The 25,255-nt window shown below is 53.3% G+C and overlaps 1 protein-coding gene across 7 annotated transcripts in view; it reads right to left on the bottom strand.

Annotated features, from left to right (window-relative positions):
• Mad1l1 (mitotic arrest deficient 1 like 1) overlaps positions 1–25,255 on the bottom strand; it is a 322,214-nt gene that overhangs the window by 50,557 nt on the left and 246,402 nt on the right. For all 7 annotated transcript variants that reach the window (XM_010612080.3, XM_010612079.1, XM_010612081.3 and 4 more), the window contains one exon: positions 5,982–6,172. In XM_010612080.3, coding sequence (XP_010610382.1) covers positions 5,982–6,172 — 191 coding nt within the window. The remainder of the gene's footprint in view (positions 1–5,981; positions 6,173–25,255) is intronic.

The raw sequence follows: 25,255 nt of genomic DNA, 5'->3' as shown, positions 1-25,255 counted from the left end.
AAAAAAAAAAAAAAAAAAAAAAAAAAGTCAGCCAGAGTGTGGCCTGGGTAGGGTCGGGGCAGAGCCAGGTTGAGGCAGGTCAACAGGGGAGCATCTGCTCAGTACCAGAGAGGGACGAGTTTTGGGTCTGACCTGAGGACAGGGCCTTGGCCCTGGGCCTCTGCCCAGCTTGCCCCTCTGCATGTCCCACAGGACAGAGCAATGAGGGTGTCCTGCATGCCTCAGACAGAATGCAGGGATGTGGGCAGGGTAGGGAGGCTATGGGTGTTCTGCAGAGTAGATGGAGCTGCCTGGGTCTCCCTGGCCGGAGGAGCCAAGCCCTCAGGGCCCGCAGAGCCATTCCAGTATGGTTCAGGGGCCACTGTGTATAAAGACAACAAAGCAAGACGTGACCATACTAGAAAGCATAAGTGTGTGGTAAGCTCACTTCCCAACAACCTAAGTGCCTGTCACCTCCACCTGACCCAACACAAAGGCCTGAGGACAGATGATGATGGGAGCCATAGCAGGATGGGGAGAGGGGCCTGGATGCTGAAGCCTGAGACATGGGGATCCCAGCCTTGGGCTGGCCCTCACAAAAGTGATGCCCCACATGTGGAGAGAGCTTCTGGGGGCCAACTCTTATCTGCCCACTGCCCCCACCCACCCTCTGCCCACAACAGGAAGTCAGAGGACAGCTGCAGTATCCTTTTTTCAGGCTTTTTGTTCTCTGTCTGTTGCCATGTAGCCTTTGGGATGAAGGACCCGTCACTGGGGTTTTGAAGTTCACACCTGCAGCATGAACACCAATACCAAGTGAAGGCCAGGTGGGCTCAGATGGAGGAAGAGTCTGGCTGATGGAGCTATGGGCATTTGAAGGCCATACAAGAGCTGTCCCCAAGAGAGGCACTCAGGGGTAGACTACTACAGCTTCGGCTTTCTGACTGGTTCTTTGGAGCCTGTTCTATGGATGCAGCTATCCAGCAGGCCTGGGCTCTCCAGTGTATACCCAGCACACTTGGTGTGGGACTGCTGTGCATCACTGGCCTATTCCCACTCAAGCACTTGCTGGTCCCGGGTAGTTCTGGTGCTTGTGTGAGCAGGTGTGAAGGGGAAGCTGACCACCTCTTCACCTGACCCCTCTACACGTGTGGGGTCTATTAGCTTCTGGAAAGCAAAGTGATTGGAATCACAGGACAGGCACTAAGGAGGGTGTAGGGCTGAGGCAGTGCCTGTTTCTCATGTGGGCCCACAGGGTAGATAAGCAGGGGGCTAAGTGAGCCCTTGATCCCTGGGTAAGGCACCCAAAGGTGAGATGGCTTTGGCAGTTCCTGCTTAAGGACACCAGGGAACCCTTGGTATACAAACCCCGAGAGAAGTGATAGTTATACTGTGAGCCAAGTCTCGTGGGGTGCTGAATCACACACATATTCTGATTAATGCTACCCCATGTTGCCAGAGAAGAGTAAGAGGCTCAGCCCAAAAGCCTCAGTGCTCTGGAAAGCATCCACGATTGTCGCAGATGCACCCACCAAGGATGCACTACCAGGGTGCATTTATGGACTGACATCTGTATACATGTGATCTTTCCCCAGCTGCCTGGCAACCCATGGCAGATGTCTCCACAGTCCTGCATTCCAACGCTGGGAACTCAGGTGCAATGCTGAGACATAGCAGGCACTGCTCTGCCGCTGTGTCCTGTCTGTGCAGCTCCAGCCCCTATAGTCCCTAACCTCTAGTCCTGAGCAGACCTTGTAGGCTTTCACCTACACTGACCCATGGGGTCATTCAGAGAAAGGGGCCACACAGTCAGTTATGAGCTGCAGCTACTATGTGGCCTTGGCCTGAGTGGCATCTACTGTGTGGCACTGCTTACTGTCATCGTGGGTGACACTCTGACAGGACATTTCCCTCGTGGGGCAAGGGGAGAGGCAGAGTCCTGGAGAACCACAAAGAGTGAGTTGTCCAGGAAGTGCCTACTGCACGGTGAGCTTCCAAGCTCACCACCCCTCGATGGTGGTGGACAGCCAGCACAACCCTCCTCCAGGCCTGCGCAGGCCAGCCTTTCCAAGGAAACTCAGAGAAACCCATCAGATCTGCCTCCTTTGGAGGGCATGGAGTGGGCAGGATGCCAGGCTCCTGCTGGGCTGAGCTGGAGCTGAGATCTCTTGCCTTTCCCCCAAATGGCAGACCCTGGGCAACAGCTCCTTCCACCCACTCGACAACAGAGGCTGGGTCCCGGCTGGGCCGGGAAGCAGAGCATGTGGGACTGAGCAAGAAACCCTCAATTATCCCAGCACACATCTGCAGAACCTGCTCGACTGGAAACAGGGCACAGCTATTTCTAACTCTGCCTCAGACCTCTTCCTGCCTTTAAATTCATTTCTGGGAAAATAAAACAAACAGAAGTGGCTAGGGGGCTGCGGTTTGGTTGACTTTTCTGGTTCCTGACTAGATGTCATCACACTAACCAGTGTGCACCAGCTCTGTGGGGCTGGGACAAGGCCCTAGGCCCCAGAGGTCAATCTGCCATCTGTCTGGCCCCCACTCCCCCTTTTGGGAGTACTGGCAATTGAACCCAGGGCCTCACACATGCTAGGCAGGTAGTCTACCACTAAGCTGCATCCTCAGGCCTTTTAAAATATTTAATTTTGAGATGGGGTCTTGTTAGGTTGCCCAAGTGGGCCTTAAACTTGCCTCACAAGGGCAAGGTCCTGAGTTCCATCGCCAAGCATTCTCTTGCTTGAGCCTTCCCCCATCTGAGATTACAGGCTTGAGCCACTACACATGGCATCCGTCTCTCCCCTCTGTCCATGCCCAGCAGATCCTGGGAATGCCCTCTCCACGAGCTGGGCTCCCGTTGGAAACAATGCCTACCATCAATGCACAGGCACGGCCCCTCCTCCCACTGAGCTTACTGTGCCTCATGGTGTAAAGTGACCAGAGATGACAGAAGGGATAGGGCAGAACCAGCTCTGGTGACCTGGTGAGAAAGTTTCATCGGAAGGCTTGACATACCCAAACTCCTCTTGGTACCACAGTGGGAAGATTACCAAAGGCTGCCAGCCCACAGTTCTGACCAGAGAAGCATCAGCCCATAGGAGGGGCTTGCAAAGGCTCCACTTTGAGCCTCTCCTAGGGCTCCATACTCTTTTTCCAATGGAAGGAGAGGGAGCACAACTGTGTGGCTCTGTAGGGGGCAGAGCATCAGACAGGACCTAGTGTCAGCAGAGGCTGTGTAGAGGCAGGAGTGTCTGTGGGCTGAGGCTGAGCAAACCTCTGTGGTGTTACCACCAACCAGAACCAATGCTGGTCCCACGGCGCCAGGCCAGGGCCCGGGCCTTCAGCAAGCACATCGTGAATATCATCTCCTCCAAGCCTCGAGGATAAGCCTGGAATCACCACTCTGACAGATGGGGAGACAAATGTGGTAGCTTGGCCAGTGTCTGCAGGCTTAGGATGTTGGATGGCACTGCCAGCATGGGATTCCAGCAGGCCCCATACCTGCACAGGTGCACCAGGGCAAAGAGAGGTGGCACGGACAGCATATGGAAGTACGTTGGGCCGAGGCCCGATGGCAGCAGGTTCTGCCGAGAATGGAGGCTCTGGAGGAAAACAACCAGCACACAGCAGCAGGAGAGACATCCTCCTGGCCCTGGCCAGGCAAGAGATGGCAGCCCAACCAGTTGCACCATGGCTATCTCAGGCCTCACTGTGGGTCACAGTTGCCCTGGCAGGAGGGACATGGGGCTGCTGAGACCAGTTAACCTCACCCAGCACCCTACCCAACGTCACAGGACATGGCCCCTTTCCAGGCCACTACAATGACACGTGGTCCCTCACTAGGCTACCACGCTGACACACAACCCCTCACCAGGCTACATGGTGACACACGACACCTTACTTGGCCCAAGCACCGTATCCTCATCTTGTGCACATTCTGTAGCAAATCACAGGCCAGGCATGACGGAGGCACCATTGCAACTGTGTTGCTTTAAAGCAAGCTGGAGACAGCTGTGGGCCTCGGCTACCTGCCCACCAGCCATCTTGACACTGAGGCTCTGGCCACGTTCAGCCCTGGAAGGGTTGAGTTCGTGGGAGAGGACACCCACATGTCAAACTGTCATCTGGGGATGCACTCATCAACATAGCCGTGGGTTCCCTCTCATCCCTCGAGCTCTGTGAGGCCAGGTCAGCCTCCTATTCTCACACTTCCCATGTGCTCTGTGGAGGCTGGGCCATGCATGAGGCCAGCCAGGCCAGGCACACAGCAGGCTTCACAGGCAGCTACAAGGTCCTCAGGTGGACCAGAGGGGAGCTGCAGGGACGATTACTGAGTGGGGTAAGGTGGGCAGGGTGACGAGGCTTGCACTCACATGCCCCTCCCTGCCCCTGGCATCAAAACACTAGTAGCAGCATCTTTGGAAGGAGGAGCCTGAGTGAACAGTTCTCTTCTTTTGGGATTTCTGTATCTTCAACAACCTATAATACAAAACATTTTGGAATGTTTCCCCAAGGTCTCCCTGGAGGTAGTTTTTGTAAGATCACAAACACTTTAGCCAAGGAATGTGTAAGAATCCACTGAGAAATCTGCCTCATAATTTATAAACATTGCGGCAATAGTGACATACTCAACAGTACCATTTGTAAGTACATCTTTATTTGCCTAATCTTAAAAAAAAGGAACTTCTACAGTACGGTAAGCTAAATACCTATCAGCGATCTTGAGTTATTCAGAAGTACATAGAATTATACAAAAGTGAAGAAGTACATTTCCGATCGCTTATTTAATGGAAGACTTTGAGTATTTTTGAATATTTATTTACTCAAAAGGTTGACAAGTTTCAAGAAGCGTAAAATGTACGAACACGACCTGAGACATCTAGGAAATCTGGGAGGTGAGCTGTGAAATGAGGAGACAGTGGGACTGAGCCCAAAGCACGGCTCTGGCCGCAGAGGTGGAGCATTGCACAGTGTGTGATGACTGACAGATGGACGAGTGTAAGCTCAGTAAGCCGCTGGCCTGAGCAAGGCGAACACAGGAGCAACATGTTATCTCTAGATTTCTGCTTGAAATGCTTAGGGCACACAGAGGACAGCTTCAGTGAAAAAGTCGGTTCCCGTGTCCACAGAGATAGACAGACCAGCTGGCTGTGGTGGCTCAGATGGCCTGGCCAAACCTCGTAGATCCTGACCTCCCGCAGATACTGCTGGCTCAACCCTTCCTGACAGCCACACACTACACTGGAGCAGCAGCATCACCCTTAAGTCAGTGATGGACATGTTTTTGTCACCTGAGATTTCCAGTTTCCTGACATACATGTGGGACCACCACTCTGTCAGCGTAGTAACACACCTACCTTTTGCTACTGGAGCTCCCTGTCCCGAGGACTCCTCATTCCCATGTTCCCCCAGATCAGAATTCTGGAAGCCACAGGCACACCACATGCACAGTCCCACCAGGCCAGGCCCTACCATGGCAGTGAGGGCCTAGTAAGAGAATCCCTGGCACACTTCATCACAGCCTGGCACTGAGCACATGGCTCATACAGGAGCTAAGCATGGCTGCCGTGAACTCAGCCAATGGACAAGTGGCCAGCCCAACTGGCTTTCCCTTCCTTCTGGCCATGCTGAACACTGCCCTCTGCTCAAGGTCTAGCAGCTCTGAAGCCACACCTTCCATACCTCACACAATCACTTTAGTCCTCTGGGACACTACTGCCTAGGGACAAAGTGATAATGATATGCTCTTAGTATCTCCAACCACAGGGGGAACCCAGGTGGAGACATGCAGAAGGTAGGTACCAAGAAAGGAAGGGAGAGGTCCAAGCTGAATGGCCAGGTGGCGGTGGCCCCCAGGATCAGTCATCAAACACTGGGATGACAAGCATGTCCTCTCCCATTCCATTACACCACATCTGGTGACGTGAGGGCTAACGGTTTGCTTTCTCCCAGATGGGAAGGGACAGCCATGCACAGCCAGGCTGTGGAATGTGGCCTACCTTGAAGATGAGGCAGTCAGTCTTGTGCTCAGCATACTGTGAGGTCAGCCTGTACTGGCTTTCAGTGGTGATGTCAATCTGGTAGCCTGTCAGAGTGTAGCAGACCTTGCGGAACTCCTGGATCTTGGTCTGGAACACTTCTTTGAGCCGCTGGTTCTTCAGCTCAGCACTTTCCACCTGCTTCCGAAGCTCTACAGGGAAAAGTAGAGGGGGGGCGTGAGCAGCCAGCCTGGACAACTCAAGTAGGGGCAGGGACATAGGAGGGTCAAGTGGCGAGGACAGCCATGTCCCAACCCTAGTCACTCCCGCCCAGAGATGAGGGAGGCCAGTGCCACGTCAGCAAGCCTCAATCTGTGCGCGCAGAAGAATCAGCAGGCTGATAAGCAGGTCTGACCTTCTGGTGGCAATGATAATAAAGCTAACTCTATTAACGACAGCAACTCAAAAGAAAGCAGTGACTCTGAAAGCCAGATGCTGGAGTCAGATACCTGGACTCCAGATTCTGCACCTGGCTTGGAGCCTTCAGGCCTGTGGAATAATAAAGGGCACTGTCAGTCCGAGTCACCCTGGGAAACTCCAGGGGTGGCCAAGACTTGGGGTGCACATGTCCAGGTGGGAATGCTCTGGAGAGGAGGCACCAAAAGCCTGGGTATGTAAGTGAAGACCTGAGTCTGCCTTGCAGCCCCGCCATGACCCAACCCTGGCACATGTTGAGCAGGGAAGCAGTGACAAGGACGAGGAGCCGTCTGGCCACTGTGGATTATGTACTGGGGGGGTCACCTGCCGGCCACCTCCACAGTGAGGCCACTGGTGAGGGGTCTCCTTGAAGCAGGGTCTGGGTGGGTCCTACAGCTGAGCTGTGGGCTGTCCCCTTCCCCCATGCGTCTCTGAGTAGACCATTTGAGGCAGATCCCCCCACCTCCCTGCCGTTTCTCCCACCATGGTTTACAGCCGCCCAGGGAGACACCAGCTGTGCAAAACCACCACAAGGACACACAATTACCATGAATCTCTCGCCCAAGGTGCCTTCTGAGTAATTAAACCTTGATTTATCCCTCCGTTAATTACTAAGCTTAGCTCCACTTAAACACGAATGGAGCTATCTCCTGAGCTGGCACCTCCTGGAGGTCCGGTCTGGAGCTCAGGATGGGAGCCTGGGCCTGGCTGCTGTGACAAGGGACAGGCTAAATTAAGGCTCAGGAAGCCCACTCCAAGTGGGCCAAGGGACAGAAAGTGAGTTATCAGTGTGGTGTATGGTTGGGGGCACAGAGCATGCTCCTGAGCAGTCTGACCCCAGACAGTGCCCACAAGGAGTAGCCCTGAGTCACAATGAGCCTGCAGACCAATGGCTTCATGGACCAGGCCAAGCCTGGAGGCCTGCAGCCCCTGCCTAGAGGAGTGTGAGAGGAAAGGTGGGACTCTGGAGTCACAGCGCCCACAGAGGTGTTGAGAAGCACGAGCTTGCGCCCCAGGCGCCAGGGTCAGGTGAATGGGGCTGTGTGGTCTGGATGGCTTTTGGGAGGAGTGAGTGGGCATGGTGAGCCTCCTTCCAGGAGAGGTAAGTGGAAACCAGAAGGCCTTGGGTGACTGACTGAGGAAAACAGAGACCCAGGAGCACTGGGTTCCCATTCAGGGTGACACAGGCCCCCAAGCCACATGCACACCCTCATTTCACTGCCATGTGTCTGTGATGCAGGACCAATGGCTCAGAGTGCAATGGCCTCGCTGTGGACACAAAGGCTCAGGCAGGGCTGTCATTGTCCTCACTGCCTCTTGGGGCTTCAACCCACAGCTCTGAGTTCTAAGCCTTCTGAGTTCTTTGAGACACACATTCTGAGCTCAGCATCCTGGTGCTTGGGCCTGGAGGAGGAATGGCCTGACAAAAACCATCCTGTCAGCAGAGGGGTCATGTGGCACTGTCCACTATAGCCCTGCCCTTGCTGCTCCTCCATTCATCATGCATGTGGAGGCCTGGTGGACACTGTCCACAGCTAAGAGCCCCTCAATAGGACACGAGCTTGCAGTTCTTGATGAATGGAGGAATCAGACTACAAAATCAAAAGGTTAATTGGCAGCTCTGACCCCAATATTCTTCCCTGTGTCCTTCAGCCAATCCTCCCCAAGATGGAGCCATCAGCAGGAAGAAGAATTCACTGACCACACTTCAGGGGTGATATTTCAGCCCTGTCACAGACTACATGGCCTTTAATCTATCTCTGACATCCAATGGGAAAAATTAAATCTCTGTGATAAATGTAGCCTGACATTGGAGATGGCACAGGCCCCTTCTGCGCAGTGCACAGGGCACAGAGCAGGTGGGGTGCAGGTCTGCATGAGGCTTACACGCACACCCACAGCCCTTGGTGTGCATCCCGGAGGGAGAAGGTGCTGCTGCACTGCTCCTGGGTGCTTAGGCATTGGCCACATGCCTGGCATCTGTGGCTGCAGCTACACACAAAGGGGGCGGGCTACCACCCTTGACAACTTGGAGGGAAGCCACTTCCTCAGGGAAGAGGGGCCAGGCCATCTCAGTGAAGAGGGTCCAGGGAAGGAAGCAAGAATAGTCACTTGATTTGGGGCCTGGAAGGTCAATGTTCTGACCTCCCTGTCATTCTTGTAGTTCAATGGCTTACATAAATGTGAATGAATAATTCACTGGTGGTTTGGATTCAATGAATAAAAGATGGGTTTCCTGCCTTGGAAGTGTCACTGCTCTCTTCCTGGTGATTCTTGCAGGGCTTCTGAATGATTAGGAGCAAGGCTTCCTCTGGGCTTGGTTCTGTGGGCCTGGATGTGCTGGGCTGGGCTCCTCATGGGCCCAGAAGCAGAAGCCCAGAGGCCTGCATCCACTGTGACCCCACTCCCAGGTACAGCAGTGACAACATGTGTGCAGGCAGAGCTGGCAGAATGGCCTGAATGGCCATCAGGGTCTGCTGAAAGCCAGAGGTCTCTGGGCCCCCAACCTCAGCCTTGTCTGTCCCACACGCGTCTGAGGCAGCTTGCTGGGCAGAAGATGGTAGCACAGACACCGAGACCAAGACCAAGGCACTGGGGCTTACAACTTCATTCTGGGGAGGCTTCCTTCCAGCCCCAGGCCCCTGAAGCCTTTGAGCCCTGGCCACTACCTCTATCCTGTTGCTGGCTTCTCCTGCCCTTGCAACCTGAGCAGTAGCCATGATGATTAGGGGAAACTGCCAGAGACTGTCATCCTCCTTCTGTTCTAGATGTACCTACCCTGTGCGTCCACGCCAAGCACCTGAGTATCTCTATATCCTCTAGAGAGGGCTGGTTGTTCCCTCCCTTTCCACTGCCCTCTGCAGGGACAGGCCTGGCTCTGAATGGCTCTCAGCTAGTCCTGGTAAGGACAGCAGAGGAAGGAGCATCGTGGCCATAGTCGAGGTCACTCATCCAGGGCCCACAGCTAGTCAGGAGGGTGTCAGTGGCTGCTCAGGACTGGCTGGGCTTCCAGAAGACCCTGGGTAGTTCTTGACTCTGCCCTGGCATGTGAGCTACACTGCTTCCACCATCCTGGCCCAACAGCTGGCCCCCTCCTGGGATGGCAAAAGACAGCTGAGGAAATTCTATGGAAAAGACGCAGTTCAGAAATAACCTGCACTGTCAGACGCAGGCCAGCAGGGGACAATACTCCTGTCCGAAAGTGAAATGTCGAGATAAAGAAGCATTTACAGGCTCCAGTTTCTGGGGATCCCTCACAGCTTGAAACTTGGAGGACAACTGGGACCAGTGGGCAGATGGGGCACGCGCAAGACAAATGCAGGCACAGAGAAGAGCTGAGAGCACAGGAGATGGTTACAGTTCACAGGATCCCACGGCCAGAGTCAGTGAGCCATTGGAAGGGCAGGAGAAGAGCAGGATGGGGAAGAGTGCCCTAAAACAGCCTTGGGTGTCCCAGCAGAAGGACCTCCAGCTTTTGCCGCAACCATGGGGGCTGCTGGTCAATCTGCCCCTTGGAGGAGAGAAAGCTCAGTCCTGTCGTCCCTGGTGCTGGGGCACAGCTGAAGAGACATACAGGAAGCCTTATGAAGATGTCAGCGGCTCTCAGGAGCTGCCGGGGACTGCTGTCCTCTTCCGTCTGTTCTAGGGTCCAAAGGACACACCCAGTGGACCACCACAGCTGGACTACGTGGTGTCATGGGTGTTAGCAGCATGGGGTACTAGGGCTGGGCTGCACCCTTGCTGCACACTGTGTGGCACTGCCCTGTCCGAGGTATCCTCTGAGAGGAGAGAGGTCTCCGGTTTCCACGGCCTATGTGCTCCACCTGCCCAGACATTGCTTTGGCCTGACTTATGTCTTTGCCCCAGAATGGTGTGAGCCTGAATTGGCACAGGTATCCCAGAGGCTCTGCTGCCCAGGGCAGAAGACCCCCACCATCATGATCACTGAGCTCTGAGCAGGCTCTTCAGGCTGGGCCTGGTTCCAGTTCCCTGAACCCACCGTGCCTTCCTCCCACCTGTGCCTTCCTCCCATCTGTGTGGGTCCTGGCTTGCCTGGATGGAACCTGTGTCCTTTCTCTCTCCTCAGTCACACAGACTCTTGCATGTTCCCAGTGTTCACTGTCTCATCAGTGTTCACAGTGCTCACCAGGCCACCAACAGAGGGACTTATACAAAGTCTTTGCTTTGTACAGCTGAGAGAGTGCTGCAAAGACTGAAACTGGCCTGTGTCTCTACTGTGCCCATGAGGGGCCAGGGAAGGGTCACCGAGCACTGAGAAGTATACGTGAGACCTTCACTTTTCCCAAGGCCCTGCCTCACAGCCCTAGAGCCACGGAGTCAGTTTAACTGGAGCTGGTAAACATGTAGGGCCTCCTTTGATGATTGGTGGGACACGGAGCTCACACATGCTCCAGACATAGCCTGCATACTGGCTGAGGGAAGAGGTGCAGGTGGAGGGCATGGACCAATTTTCAGAAGACAAAAGTTCATGATGAGTGGACACAGGCTTGGCCGAATTGGCAGGGCAGGAGTTTCGTAGTGTTGGGTGGTGGGGGTGGGACAGCCAGGTCCAACGGGAACACATATTGTGGCTGAGTACAGGGAGGCATGGGATAGACAGAACCAGCACCAGCAAGGCCCAGGATTCTGCAGATGGGCCTCCAGGAGGAGTCCCACGACTTCCCATGGGTACTCAGGAAGAGGCTCCATGTCTGCACCATAAGTCCTCTTGTCAGGGAGACCTCCAGGACTCCATGGTCACCCCGGTCTCATCTCCGTCTCAGCAGCTTGAACACAGGGAAGATGTGCAGGAGAGGCCTACTGTGAGCACCACTGAGCTTCACACCCTGATCCTGCAGCTCATGACAGCCCCAGCCACACATCCTTCCTAGCAAGGCTGGAGCAATGTACCTACACCTGGGGATACCACTCTGATAATAAGTGCCCTCCTCCAAAGCAGAAATAGCAATGGAGGAGGAAGGCTCATGATATGAAAGAACAGACAGAAAAAACACAATATAAACCAGGTTTGGCGGTGCCTGTCTGCAATCCCAGCACTCTGGGAGGCTGAGACAGGAGGATTGCAAGTCCCAGCTGGGACAACTTAGTGACATCATGTTAAAAAAAAAAAAAAAAAAAAAAAAAAAAAAAAAAAAAAAAAATTGGGAAAAAAGGGGGGCAAAAAACAAAAAAAAAAAAAAAAAAAAAAAAAAAAGGAAAATAAAACTTGGAGAAAAAGGATGGATCAAAACAACCATAACAAACTCCTGCACCATTGGATGGAGAGAAACCCTGTTACAAGAGGCCATTGACAAGAATAAGAATACACTGTCACAGACATGAGGCAATACGACGGGGGACTGCACAGTAAAGGAGAAGAAATCTGCCAGAAAGTGTCCGCCTCAAAGGAAAAGCAGAGAGACCGAAAACACCAAAGGGCACGGGGAATAGAGATTCTCAGAGTACCAATATCCAACTAACAGGAATGTCAGACAGTACAGGAATGGACAGAATCATGAGAAAAATGTCAGGACCAAACAGCAGGTGTTCCCGGTTCCCCAACACCTAGATGGTCAGCTCAGGATATACAGACTGGGGAAAGGCTAGAGCTCCCAAGACACACAAAGATCCCAGCTGAGTCTGCTTCCCAAACCAATCAGACACACAGTCATCAGAGTCCCTGTGGGCAGGGATACAGCCACCTCCGGTGCCAGGAGGGTGTGAGCTGGACAAGGAGCACTTCAGAGGCTCCAGGATATTACTGGTACAGACTCAATGAAGACTCAAATGTGTGTGTGTGTGTGTGTGTGTGTGTGTGTGCGTGCAAAGACCTGTGAGAGGGTGGGCAGACTGTGGGGCTGGAGAAGGCTGTCATATGAGAGAAGATGGGTAAGGATGCCCACCATGGCGTGTAATACGTTTCCCAAAAGGTTCACTGTACTAAAGGTTTGAGAAATGACAATCTTTGGGGAAGTGACGGTATCAGATCATAATTTGATGGCATTACTGGGAGGTGATGAAGAGGGCAGGTAGGTCCTGTGGAGCAGTGAGACACTGGGGGCCCCTTTCACTCGTGCTCTTTACTCTATTTCTGACTGTCATGAGGAGAGATGTCTTGTTTTACCACACTCTTCTGCCATGATGTTCTGCCTCACCACAGACTTGAAGCAACAGTCAGCTCACTGTGGGCTGCAACCTCTGAAACTGTGAGCCAATGAGTTCTTTAAGCTGTTCTCAGACATTTCATCAGTGACAAACAGCTGACTCACACAATGCCCACGGTCCTGTACTGGCTAAGGGATGCGCCATCTTCCTCCCTGTACCCATCCTGAGAAGGACCCTATGCAAGACCCTCCCTGCCTGCCAGCCCTGACTTCAGGTGGACATTACAAGAAGGCAGCCAGATGACACAAGCCCCACATACTGACTGCACCAAGACGTTTTTGAAATGTCCTTGAGATGGAGCCATTTTTGTTTCAGAAAAGTGAATAAAACCCACTTAACCAAAGCTAGAATTTTCACTCTTTGAAAAAGCAACAAATAATGTACCATCAAAAAAGTAGTCTTCTCAGCCCCAGCTGTGTGAGGTGGGTATTTTGAACTTGGCATCTGCAGAAGCTTTGCAGCGGCACCGTGTGGTCAGAGAAGGGTGTGGTCTGCTCTTCCCCAAACTCTGGCTGTGTTCTTCCAAAGCCCATTTGCTATGTTCATAGTGGTTGAGGTTCCAGGGCTCCTTGGCAAGTGCCAGCCACAGGAAGGGCTGTGGGCTGTGCCCTATGCCTGGGAGCCCTTGCTGGCTCCTTCTCCTGGCTCTAGTTGGGTTGGGTGGGTAGAGGTGAGGCTGTCTTTACAGAGGTGTGAACCTGGACACACAGAGAATGTGCTAGATGACGTGTGTGAGCAGGCTAGCCTTGTGACAGCCTGGTAAGGCCAGCCCTGGGTGCTTCTGCGTGGGGTCCCCAGAGGCTCCCACACCAAGCCCCACCTGACCTCAGACTGGAGAGGCTCACGCTTGCCCAACACTGGGAGGATGCTCTAGGACACCAGCAGGTACAGGGGTGTGCTGGCCTGGCTCAAACGTGGAGCTGTGCTTCCAAGCTGAATTATTCATGTCTTGCTAACTTCTAAACTATTCCAGTTTTACATTTTAAATATTTAATAATTAGGCATGAAATATTTATGCAATTTTATTAGCAGTCGTGGGAACTGGGCACGGCAAGGCTATAGTGGTGAGGTCTGCGCCCTGCTCCTGGCTATCTACGGTGTGGCAGAGAGAAGCCCTAGTGGGCTGACCAGTGACCTCATGGGCCTGCTGTGGGGGCAACATACCAGGAGGCAGAGCTGCTGCCCCAACACAGCACAGGGCCTTGGTGGCCACCTATCTGTCCCAAATCTGCGCTCTGGAGGACCAGTGAGCAGCTGGCAGGTTGACATGCGCAAAGCCCACACTTGTACTAGGCAAGCCACCTTCAAGGCCTTCCCTGCTGTCCACCCTGCATAGCACTAGGCCGATGGCCACCACATCCCCAAGTGCAGGCCTTTGTGGTGGGCAATGAACACCCTGCTGGCCAGGCCTCTGCAGCCCTGTGAGGATGGGTCCCTTCAGTTCTACTGAAGCCTCGACTCCATCACGTGCTGCAGCCCCTGTTGGGCCGGAAATTGCACGTTGTTCCCCAGAGAGGAGACGCTCGCCCTGGAATTACATGCAGATGAGCAGCTCTCGTGCCCACCGCCTGGCTGCCAGCAGACACCCCCCGGGTAAGCTCTGTGCAGCTTCCAAACAGGGGCTCTCTGTGTGATTAACTGCTCACTCTGGCAAGCAGCTTGTCACCTTGCACAAAAATGATCTGAAAAGACACCAGCAATTACAGCCCACCAGATTATGGGGTGGGAGAGTCCTGGGGCGACAGGCGGCGCTGATATCATATTTGCAAGAAGATTCCCTCCCCCACCCAAGGACTGAGCTGTTGAGGTCCTGGAGGACGCCACCTCCCCCCCACCCCAGTTGTAGAGCCCGTTCAGTGAGAGAGAATGGGCTGTGCCTGGTGGAGGGAGATAGCAGCCCTGGTGTCTTCAGAGCCTTTGGCTGACCCTGTGTGGGAGGGGCGCTGTACTGCCTGATGGACTCAGAGACAGGCCACAGAAGGCCGGGCATCGGGGGCTAAATGTTACCTGGCCAGATGTGCGCAGCCAGTCCTCAGGTGGGCTGGACTGTGAACAGCACCGGAAGAGGGACCCTCATGTACATCTGCCAGGTGCCAGGTGATGGGGCCACAACTGCACCACCTCGGGCACCACCCTCCATTGGTCACCTGGGCCTTTGTTCAGGAAGTTCCCTGGGTCCCCGTTGATGGGGCTCCCAGCTATGGAGCTTCACTGTCTGCCCAGACAGGGACACCCGACTTCATCTTGTGGCATCACCCCTTGTTTGCTAGACCTTCTCTCATCCACCATATCCACCCAGAGCAAGGCCACATCTAGCAGAAGGTCCAGTGGTGGGTAAAGGAGGTCACAGGTACCCTCACAGCAGCCTGGTGACTGACAGAAAAGAATCTTTACATGATCTCCAGCTCATGGATGGAAACTGGGAGCCAGCTGCCTGTGGTCAGGGGGCTAGACTCTGGCTCTGGTGTCGAGGCCTTGGCTTGGAGGCTTCAGTCATCCACCTTCCCTCCAAGCTTCCTCGGCCCTCTGTAGCCTAGGCTGGGTCTGCACCTTTGGTGGACACACTGTCTCTCTTCTGTGGGAACGAGCCTCCTCTGTCCAACCCGATACCTGCCTCTGTGCCTGGGAGCCCTGGCCCTTGGGCAGCAGTCTGTTGACAAATGAGCTCACAGGTGGGGAGCAGGCTGGAGCATGCTCTCCTTGGAAACTTGAGACCTATGGCCCCACCCTGAGACCGCCAGCATGCAGGGTTATGGAACTAGGATCACAGGCAGGCGGGACAGGAGCATAAGGAAGAAATGTGGGGGTGGGGGAAGCAGGGCCCCTCAGTATTCCATAGACTCCACTGCTGAAAGGCACAAGGAAAGGGATGTGGGAGCCTGTTTCAGCCAGTCTGTGTGCAATATCCCTGACCCTGGGTTCTGGGGCACATGGGCCTCCTCCAGCCTAGTTCAGCTGGATCAGGAGTGGTGTGTAACCAAAGGCCTGAGAACTGGACAGTAGTGGGTTGTTTCAGCTCACAAAGGCAAGCAGGACCCATTCTGTTTGGGGGCTGGGGATCGGGAGATTCTAGTGGGGTGGCTGGCACCAGGAGCCAGTGGGGGGCGAGAATAGGGGTCAGGGGCAAGCAGGAGTGGGTACTGAAGAGAAGTTGCTGGCCCGTGGATAGGGATGTTCCCTGGAGGGTGAGGGACTCTTAGGCACAGTGGCCCTGTGGCTGCCAGGGGCTCTGAGTCCCTCCATTTGTATAGAGGGCACTGGACAACTCCTCACCAGGGTCCTCTTCAAGCAGCTCCAGGGAAGGTCATCCCTGGCTCAGGATGAGCAGAGAGTCTCAGGATGCAGAGAAACCCTGGCCTGGGTGGAGCCACATGGCCACCTTTGGCAACATAGCCCACAGGCCTGGGGAGGACGACCTCTCACTGCCAGGTACTCACAGCCCGGGGGTCCAGGAACCCAGAGCTGGCCCACTGCCCTTAGTCTATGCTCTCACCTGGCCCAGGCACAGCAGCAGCAGAGGCTCTGAGCATAGGTTAGGTCTCTCTAAGTCCAAAGTAGCAGCATGTGCTTTGTGCACGGCCAGTGAGCCAGCTGTTGAAAGCACTATCACCACCACCACTTGGAAATGAGGACTAGTGTGCAGCCTCAGAGGCTAGGGCAGTTCACTCAGGTCTTCCCAGCAGGATAAACCATTCCTGCTCTGAGGAGGCAGGATTGAAGGCCAGGAAGCTACTCTAAAAATGCACATCATGGGCTTCAGGACAGCAGGGAAGAGTCTGTGAGGGGCCTCAGTGTCCGTGGCCATGGGCACAATCTCTAAGGCACAGTCCTCCAAGTCCAACGGGTTCTACATATGCAGAGACACTCAGTCACCCTGGGGTGACGCATGTGCACAGCCCCCACAAAGCCAGAAAAAGCCAAGAGGAACCCCACATGCCAACACCATATCTGGGACACAGAGCAGAGAACACAGCTGTTCATCCTAACTTTGCAGAAGTTTCTGGTGACAGACCTGCCCAGTAGGCAGTGCACAAGAGCAGACTGGTGCAGAGGGGTGACGTGTAGCCCACTGAACAGAGGTTGCCAAGGGCCCGGGATGCATTACATTTTCCAAGCTGGAGATGGGCAGTGTGAAGCCAGCTGACTCTGCTCACACGCTGGTGCATTACTAATTCCCGACCTCGGCCCTGGAGACGAGCTCCCTGGAAGGCTCGTTCAGAACTCATCTTTTATTGACCAAGTCACTTTTGAGTCAATCTGTCTGCTTTGGGCAAGACAGGCAATTTAAATCTTTTCCTCCTTCCTCCTGGTTGAGACGGGCAGCCACTGCAGCCTGCTAACACCTGTGGTGGCCTGGGCAGAGAAGTAACTGACTGTAGATGGCAGGCTGAGAGAAGGAGACCTGGCCCAGCAGCTGGAGAAGCCCAGAGGGGACTCTGGAAGGAGTGAAAGGCCATGATAGCTGGGTTTGGGGAGTGGAAGGGAAGTGGGAAGTCTGTGTGTAAGGACCTTTGGGGCTTGCCCAGGCAGAGTAAGAGGAAGGGGACAGGGCTCAGGTAGAAAAGGAACCCAAGGACAAGGGTCAAGTCAGCGAGGCCCCCGGAGTCCATTGTAGGGAGCAGCCCTCTGACCACACACACCCAACCCCAGGCAGGGAACAGATGGCAACATGCCCCCTGCTCCTGCTAGCCTCAGGGAGCCCTGGTGTCCTGGGTCTATATGGGCCTGTAGCCTGGGACCTCACAGGACGCTCTGGGGCTGTGGGAGAGGTGAGCTGGGGCTGGGGGGCCTTTGGCTGATTATAATGCGAATGAGCCTGCTTTGTAATTTGTAGCTGCTCAGTGAGGCAGGAAGAACAGGTTCTGCCTCTTACCAGTGATGAAGCTGAGGCCCAGAGAAGGGAAGTGGTGTGCCTGAAGACAGAGCCAGCACCAGAGTCTGCCATGTGGAGCACAACCCATAACCCCAGTGTCTCACGCAGCTCTTGCCTTTCAGTAAGACCTGTCTGATGCTCTACAGTGGCAAACTGCTCTGTGCTCTCAGTGCCAGGCCTACGTTGGTAAACCCATCTGCCTCTTCCACTCCTACCCTACCTTGCCCCTTCTCTAAGTCATCCTATTGCACTGCAGCAAAGGACCTGGCTGCATTTTTATTATATCCTAGTATTTTGCAGGGAGTTGAGCTTAAAGGTGAGCAACTAGTTTAGCTGGTGGGAACAATTTCAGGGCAGCACAGTGTTTAGGCTGTAGCATGGGTATTACTAGCTGCATTTAGCCAAACCGAACATGGGAATCTGGAGCAAAGAGAAGCAGAGCAGAAAGATTCAGAAAGTCTGCAGCTAGGACAGAAAAGGTGTGTAAGTAAAGATGCAGCCAATAAGGATGTGACTGCCACCACCTACTCGAAGAAAGCAAGTGCTCTACACTAGGACAGCAGGAGGACACCTCAGAAAACAGCAAGCTCAGAGGTGTAAAAATGCAAATTTGTCTCAAAGAGAGTCCCAGAGGTCTTTGTAAACAGGAGTGCCAGGGAATTGTTTCCCCAGGATTTGTCTGCCATGCTCAGCCATTGGCATCATCCAGGAGAGGTTGGCTTTTCAGGTATGTGGAATGCAAATTCATTGAGCTCTCAAAAGAAGGCCTGGGGGGCAGGATGGTGTGCAGTGGGGGTGAGAGTCCCTGGAAGCATTTTCCAACAGGGCTGCAGGAGCAGAACTGAAGCTGCAGTGGAGATCCTAGGAAGGAAAGGAGCCAGGAACATGTGACATTGGCTGAGGGAAGCTGCAAACAGCATGCAGAGCCAGCCTGAGAGAGGCCACAGAGGCAGGGCTGAAGCCGCCCAAGCTCTCTGGGGCCGCATCCTGTCCCTGTGTGCCCTGATGCTGGATGTGGAGCTACAGGACCTAACATTTGCCCTGCTGATATCAGTGTCACTTTGAGCTGGCCCCTCCTGATTTTCCTACTCCATCCTCTTAGAATAGGAATGTTTTCCCCATGCCTGTTGTACTGGGATATCTTGGAATTATGTAACTTGTATTGATTGAATAGTGTTGAGGATTGAACCCAGGGGGCCTTTACACTGAATTATACGCTCAGCCATTTTTTACTTTTGAAACAGGGTCTTGCTAAGTCACTAGGGTCACTAAGAAGCGCACCAGGGTGGGTTCAGACTTGAGATCTTTCTGCCTTAGTCTCTCAAGAGTGCTGGGATTGCTGGCCATGTACCACCATGCTGGGCTTATTGTATTTGATGAGTTTGCCTTGCGTTTCAGAGGAGACTCTGCACTTAGGCTTTTGAATCATAATGGAATAGTTAAAACTTTGGGAATTTGTGGTAATGAATGAATTTTGATGAATTTTCAGGGTCCAGGGACAGAATGTACAGTTTGGATCTTTATGTCCCCTCAAAGACCCAAACGTGAAAGGCTGGCACAGGTCAAGGTGGTAGAAGCGGCCTAGTGGGAGGTTCTGAGGCCACTCCCTGGCTGTGTGCCCCTGTAGTGGACTGGTTCCTTCCTCACTCTTTTGCTCTGCCATGTGCACCTGCCATACTATGCTGCTCTACCACAGGTCCAAAGCAACAGAGCAAATCAATCACAGGCTGGAACTTAAAAAACTGCGAGCCGAAATAAACCTTTCCACTTTGTGAGCTGACTGTCTTGGTGGGAGGTCAACATTTCCTGTTATAGTGTCACTCCCTTTGGGCAGAAATTCATACCCATCATACAGCCTATCCTCAGGGCCAGGGGTGAAGCGGACATATGGTGCTCTCGACTCTGGGGTGCTGAGGATGCATACTGACAAGTGTGTACAGAGTCCCTGGTGCCAGACTGCTCACAGCGGGACCTCAACCAACGGTACTGCTATGACCTGGCAGAAAGCTTCACTCCAGAAATCTAAACCACCACAGCAAAGCCCATACAGAAAATAAATGAAAGAAGCAGCATTTCAAAAGGAAGGCAGGGGATTTAGCCTAGTGGTTCTGGCACATGCCTTGCAAGTTCAAGGACCCGAGTTCGATCTTTGGTACGGTATCAAAAAACAAAACAAAACAAACAAAAAGGCAGAAGAAAATGAGAGGAAAAGAGCAGAGAAGGAGACAGGACGTCAGAGTGACGGGATGGGGTGAGTCAAGGTAGTACCTCCCTGAGACAGTGACCTGGGAAGACCTGAGGGCAGTGAGACTCCAAGTGTGCAGCCACTCGGGGCCAGGCTGCTGTAGAGAGGAACACAGTGAGCACAGGTCACGTAAGAGAGCTCTGGGCCTGTTTAAGAAGAACAAAGAAAGACAGTTTGACTCAGAGATGGATGTGGAGATCTAAACAATCTTTAAAAAGAAAGTGGGAAGATTCCTCTGGCTCTACTTCCTAAGTACTACCTAGCTGGGGCATGGTGGTACACACCTGTAGTCTCAGCATTCTGGGAAGCTGAGACAGGACTGCCAGTACCAGCCTAGCCTGAGCAACTAATGAGAACCTGTCTCAAAACAATAGGGGACGGGGGCACTGGCGATACAGCTCAGCGAGAGGGCTCTGGGTTTAATCCCTAATATGTTTAATTATCAAAAGTGGGTGTCACTGGCACAAGGAAATTGATCACTGAACAGAACAGAGATTCTATACCAAAACTTATAGCATCAACTAATCTTCCAAAAAAGAGTCAAAAAATTCAGTGGGGAAAGGCATCTCGTGTTAACAAATGGAATTGGAACAACTGAACATTCAAGTCAAAGAAAATAAAGCTTGATTCTATCTTTTCACTGTTTCTAAATATAACTTGTATGAGGATCACAATCCAAATGTAAAAGCTTCTGGAAAAAGCAAGTGACTGCAAAGCTGAGGTAAGGAAAGATTTCATAGGACAAAGTGCTAAATAGAAGGAAAAGTTGATAAATTACACTTCATCAAAAATTAAAAACGTTGCTTATCAAAAGAAAGCATTAAGAAAATGATTAGAAGACAAACAATCCAATTAAAAACTGGGCAAAGACTTAAGCAGACAGTTCAATGAGGAAGACATATGAATGGCTAATAGGCAGTAAGAATGTGCTCACCATCATTAGTCATCAGGGAAACGAAACCACAATAAGACGCTACTTTGCACCCATTAGGAAGGCTAAAGCAAGACGACAGATAATGACGGATGTGAACAGAGAGAAGCAACAGAAGCCCTCTTGGGGAACATAAGATGGTGCAGCCACTCTAGAAAGCAACTGGATTACTTCTTGAGGCGATAAACACAAATTTACCATGTAACTAGAAACTCCACCTCTTCTTACAATAAATGAAAACTTCTGTGGATAAAAAGGCTGTGAGCAGATGTCCAAAGCAGCCCAAATGGCCACTGATAGCTGCATGGAGAAATAAAACAGGGTCCTGCCATACCATGGAGCATTACTGGGCTATACCAAGATATGAGTACTGACACACACTGCATCAGAGAGGGATCTCAAAAACACCATGCTGGGCCAGGGATTTGGCTGAGGTTTCGCTGCCTGCCTTGTAAGGTCGTGAGTTTGATCCTTGGTACCAAAAACAAACCAAAACAAAACAAAAAAACACCATGCTTAGCGAAAGACAGCAGAACTTATGAAATGTTCTGAAAAGGCAAATCACAAAAGATGAAAGATTAGCGACTGGCTGGGTTGTGAGTGGCAAGACTGACTTGAATGGGATCCCAATCCTGGGTGACAAAGATGTTCTCAAGTCTGCAGCGGTGGCTCCACAACTTACTAAGCATCACTGAGCTATGTGCTTGGGACTCTCAGCTGAAGACTGAGAGTTCAGGTGCTGAACACAGTAATTCTTTGATACAGGAGATCCCTGAGTTGGGGTCAGCAGAGGTAGCCTGGATTCAGGACAGCAAGTTTACTCCTCCAGGCTGGACCTCCACGACAGTGCTGAGTTAGGGTTCCCCAAACTCAGGCAGCTCCAGCCCTACACACGGGCACTGACCTGACTGGACCTGGCGAGCACTGCCCTCCCTCAAATCCACTCTCAGGTCCTTTTGGATTTGGAGGAAGGGTTGAGTGGGGGCCCGGGAAACTGGCTCTTTACAGACTACTCTCAGAGTGGGAGGGTCTGGAAATACCTGGTCTATTTTAAGAGGCTGTGGCCACCTGCTGGCTTGCCTGGATGTGAACATTCAGAGTGTGTGTGTAACATGTGTTCATGTCTGTTAGCATGTACTTTGGGGCCTCATCTCTATGTCCCTGCTATCCCAGCAGCCTGGTCTGGAAAAGGAGCCCATGATTTCCTCACAGACAGCCTACAGCTGGTTGACAGGTCAGGGCACTCAGAGCTCCGGGGCGCTCCAGGACCTGGCCAGGTCAGGCAGGAGAGGTGCCCCTTGTCCACCCTAGTTTCAGAGGAAAACCACACAGAGGGATGAGCAGTCAATTCACAGGCTGCAATGTGGTGCAGGGCTGCCTGGTAGATGATGTAGAAGCAAGATCAGCTCAAGAGAGGGAGGTACTGCCTGTGAGAAGCACCCTCGCAACAGAAAGTGGGTTCTAAGAGGGCCAACCACGACACTCTTGGAGGGGAGCAGGAGCTGCTAGGCCAGGCTGGGACGGACACTGAGATTCACAGAACTCTTATCCTGCCTTCTACTGGGTGATGTCACTTTACAAGGGCCCCTCCCCACCCCTAAAATGGGAGAATAAGGGATCTATGTAGGACTGGACACAGTTGACATGTCTAGTCCTCACCAAGACCAACGGTAAGGATGAAAGAGCATCACTCACTGTTCACCCTTGGACACATGTTGAGCATCCCAAACCAACAGGAACTGGAGGGCTGTTCTATGCCAGGCCCAAGACCATGAATGGCCACAGATGCTTCATCAACATCATTATGCTATCTTTTCCCCCCTCTAGTGTCCTGCTTGCCAGTCTCTGTGATACCTCAAGGGTCGGTCTTGTCACCAGTCTCCCTGCCCTCATAGCCAACAACCCTAGGCACAGCAGAACCTTCTACTTGTCTTGTGGGGCCACTGCATGCTCAGGAACATGGGCTGGGCAGGGCAGGTTGCAGGGGAGCCCACTGCTGGACTCAGGGTTACAGTACTGGACTGCGCCATCCCCATTCCACTGGGGGACTCCCTGAGCTTAGCTACCCCATTGTGAGGGAAGCAGACCACCGAGACACAGCTCAGAAACCTGCAGGCTAATACTCATAGGACTCTTGTTATAGCTCACTGGGTGAGGGGGCAGGCCATCTCTTCTCCAGGGATAAGGAAGAGGGCAGGTGGTGAGTGCAGGAGGTGAGTCAGGACTCACTGATTTACTTCTTTCTCCCCACAAGGAACCCACACAACCCATGCTGAAGGGCCCACTTCCCCTCCAAACCACTCAGAGCTTATGGCTTCCCTCTACACCCCCACCTAGCCCAGGCATATTGGTGTCTGACAATGGGAAGGTTGTGATGGCTCTGCCTTTTCACTGTGTCAGGCACTGCAGAGCTCCCACTTCAATTGATAGTTTAAATGAAACCACACCGAAGTCCTTAATTGGGCACTTGGCTTGAGTTACCCAGTAAAGTTTACAGATATGCCAGGAAGCCAAGGAAAATGGGCTGCAATGAGGTGACCGCAGTTCCATAGCCGTCTCTGGCTGCAGACACTGCCTGGATGCAGAGCCGGTGGGGTCACAGGACAGGTGGAGGCAGGTTCTGACCTCAGCCATGGGGACTCAGGATAAGATGCAACAGCAGAGCACAGGGCTCTGTCTTTCTGTGAACCAAGGGAAGGGCAAGAGGCCTCAGCTGTGCTGGTTCAAGGGAGGTAGCAAGAGATAGGAGAAGGTAACTGCAGATGGGATCGAGCATCCTGGGGACAGACATGAGGTGGCCAGCAGGCTAGTGCTAAGGCCCAAGGGGAGGCCTAGGGAACAGAGTGGGGACCACCCTGCTCTGGAGAAGCAGTCAGGGATGGAAGTCCAGAGGCCTGAGGACAGCAGCCCTCTGAGAGGAGGCAAGCTGGCTGGTTGCTTCTGCAGACTCTGCAGGGAAGATACGGAGGCAGGGCTGGGCTTCACTGCTCAGGAGCCCCACCAAGGCAGCCTGAACATTACCACTACTCTCACGGTCCCAAGGACAGCAGAGCCCATGATCTCCAGAGCAGTGGAGAGCCAGGCGGGGTGCGGGTGGAGGGAAGGCTGGAGAGATCATGTCCCATGTGTCACAACAGAGCCACCTCTCTTCCCACTGGGCCTCACCCAGCTCTGAGCCCAGTTGTCCTCTCCTCTACAGCCAGGGGCTCCTTCCCAGCAGATGGAGCCCTGATGCCAACCCTGCTGGAGGCCCACGGCCATGCCCAACCCAGCAGCAGCCTTCCCAGACTTTCTAACTGCTCAGTGCTGCAGGTCCAAGGGTCTTTCCAGGAACTGCTCCTTCGTTCCACACACCCTGGATGTCTGGGCACTGGTCAATGGAGGCAGAGCCTAAACCCAAGCAGCTGTCACCACTTGTGGAACTGCTGGGAAGGGACCTTCCTGTGCTGCCATTCCTGCTTCTCAGCTCACAAGCCTGGCTCACTTATCCCAGATAGGCAACAAGAAGCCATCCTTGTTACCACCACTTCTAGCACATACTTCAGGCTGCTGCAGCGCCTGACTCGGAAGAGGCTTTTCTATGGCCCTGGGGCCCTGAACCTCGGCTCAGAGCTTAGGGAGCAAAGCCAGGGGTGCCCTGAGGCCACATAGCTGATCAGCAAGAGGGCCATGGCAGTGTGGGATAACAGCAGCCCCAGGATCAGTGGGGTAGGCCCAGCTCCCCTGCCCAACCCTAACTCTACCCTTCCTCACTGGGTTCTCCTGGGTGCTACAAGGCCCAGCTGTCACTACCCAGTGTCTAGCCCATAGGGAGGCCCTGACTGGGGGCTATGTGTGTCATCCTGAGGGGGCCATGATGCCAGGAATTGGCTAAACATGTTCTGGGTGCATCTATGAGAGTGCTTCTGGGTGCCTGTAACACCTGCACTGGAGGAGAGAAGACAGACTGTCCACAAGCAGGAAGGTGACACCCTGCCTGGCAGTCTGTGAACAGGGATCCTGGGTCTTCCTGGGTCATGAGCCCAGCACTTCTAACCGGAACTGCATGCTTGGATCTCCTGGGCTGCAGCTGCTGACTCGGCTGTGACCTCTTGCCCTACTCCCTGCATCCTGTGAGTTGATTCCTTAAATGGCAGCTTCTCCATGTGTGCACGTGTATGCATGTGCTCCTGCACACCCCAGAAGGCCAAACAGCAGATACACCCTATGGGTGTTGCCATAGGAGCATAGTGATACTGCAAGAGGCAGTGGGAGGGAGCAGGCGCATCTGTGGGTGTGGGTGACACTTCCTGATAACCCCGAGGAGCCCTGCGCACACTCACAATAGGGCGTTTCTCTACCAGACACCCTGGCACAGACCTGCCCCCCAGCCTAGGGCTAAACCTCAGCTCTAGTCGTCAGAGGCAGTCGAGTGTGAGGTGATGTGACAGGGGTCTGGTGCCCACATGGCACAGGGTGGCCAAGTGAGCCCCCTGCTTGCTGATGCTCCTGTCCTGACCCAGAGTGGGCTTCTACCTAGCCTGCTTCTGGGCCTCCACCCTACAAGACCAAGTTGCTCCTTCTCAGAGCAATCTCAATTAAAAATAAAACCTCAATGGCTTTTT

Source organism: Fukomys damarensis, unplaced genomic scaffold, assembly GCF_012274545.1.
Source record: "Fukomys damarensis isolate Sample0158 unplaced genomic scaffold, DMR_v1.0_HiC HiC_scaffold_17, whole genome shotgun sequence".
Lineage (NCBI taxonomy): Eukaryota > Metazoa > Chordata > Mammalia > Rodentia > Bathyergidae > Fukomys > Fukomys damarensis.
The sequence above is the reverse complement of the archived record's forward strand: the minus strand, read 5'-3'. Positions and strand labels throughout refer to the sequence as shown.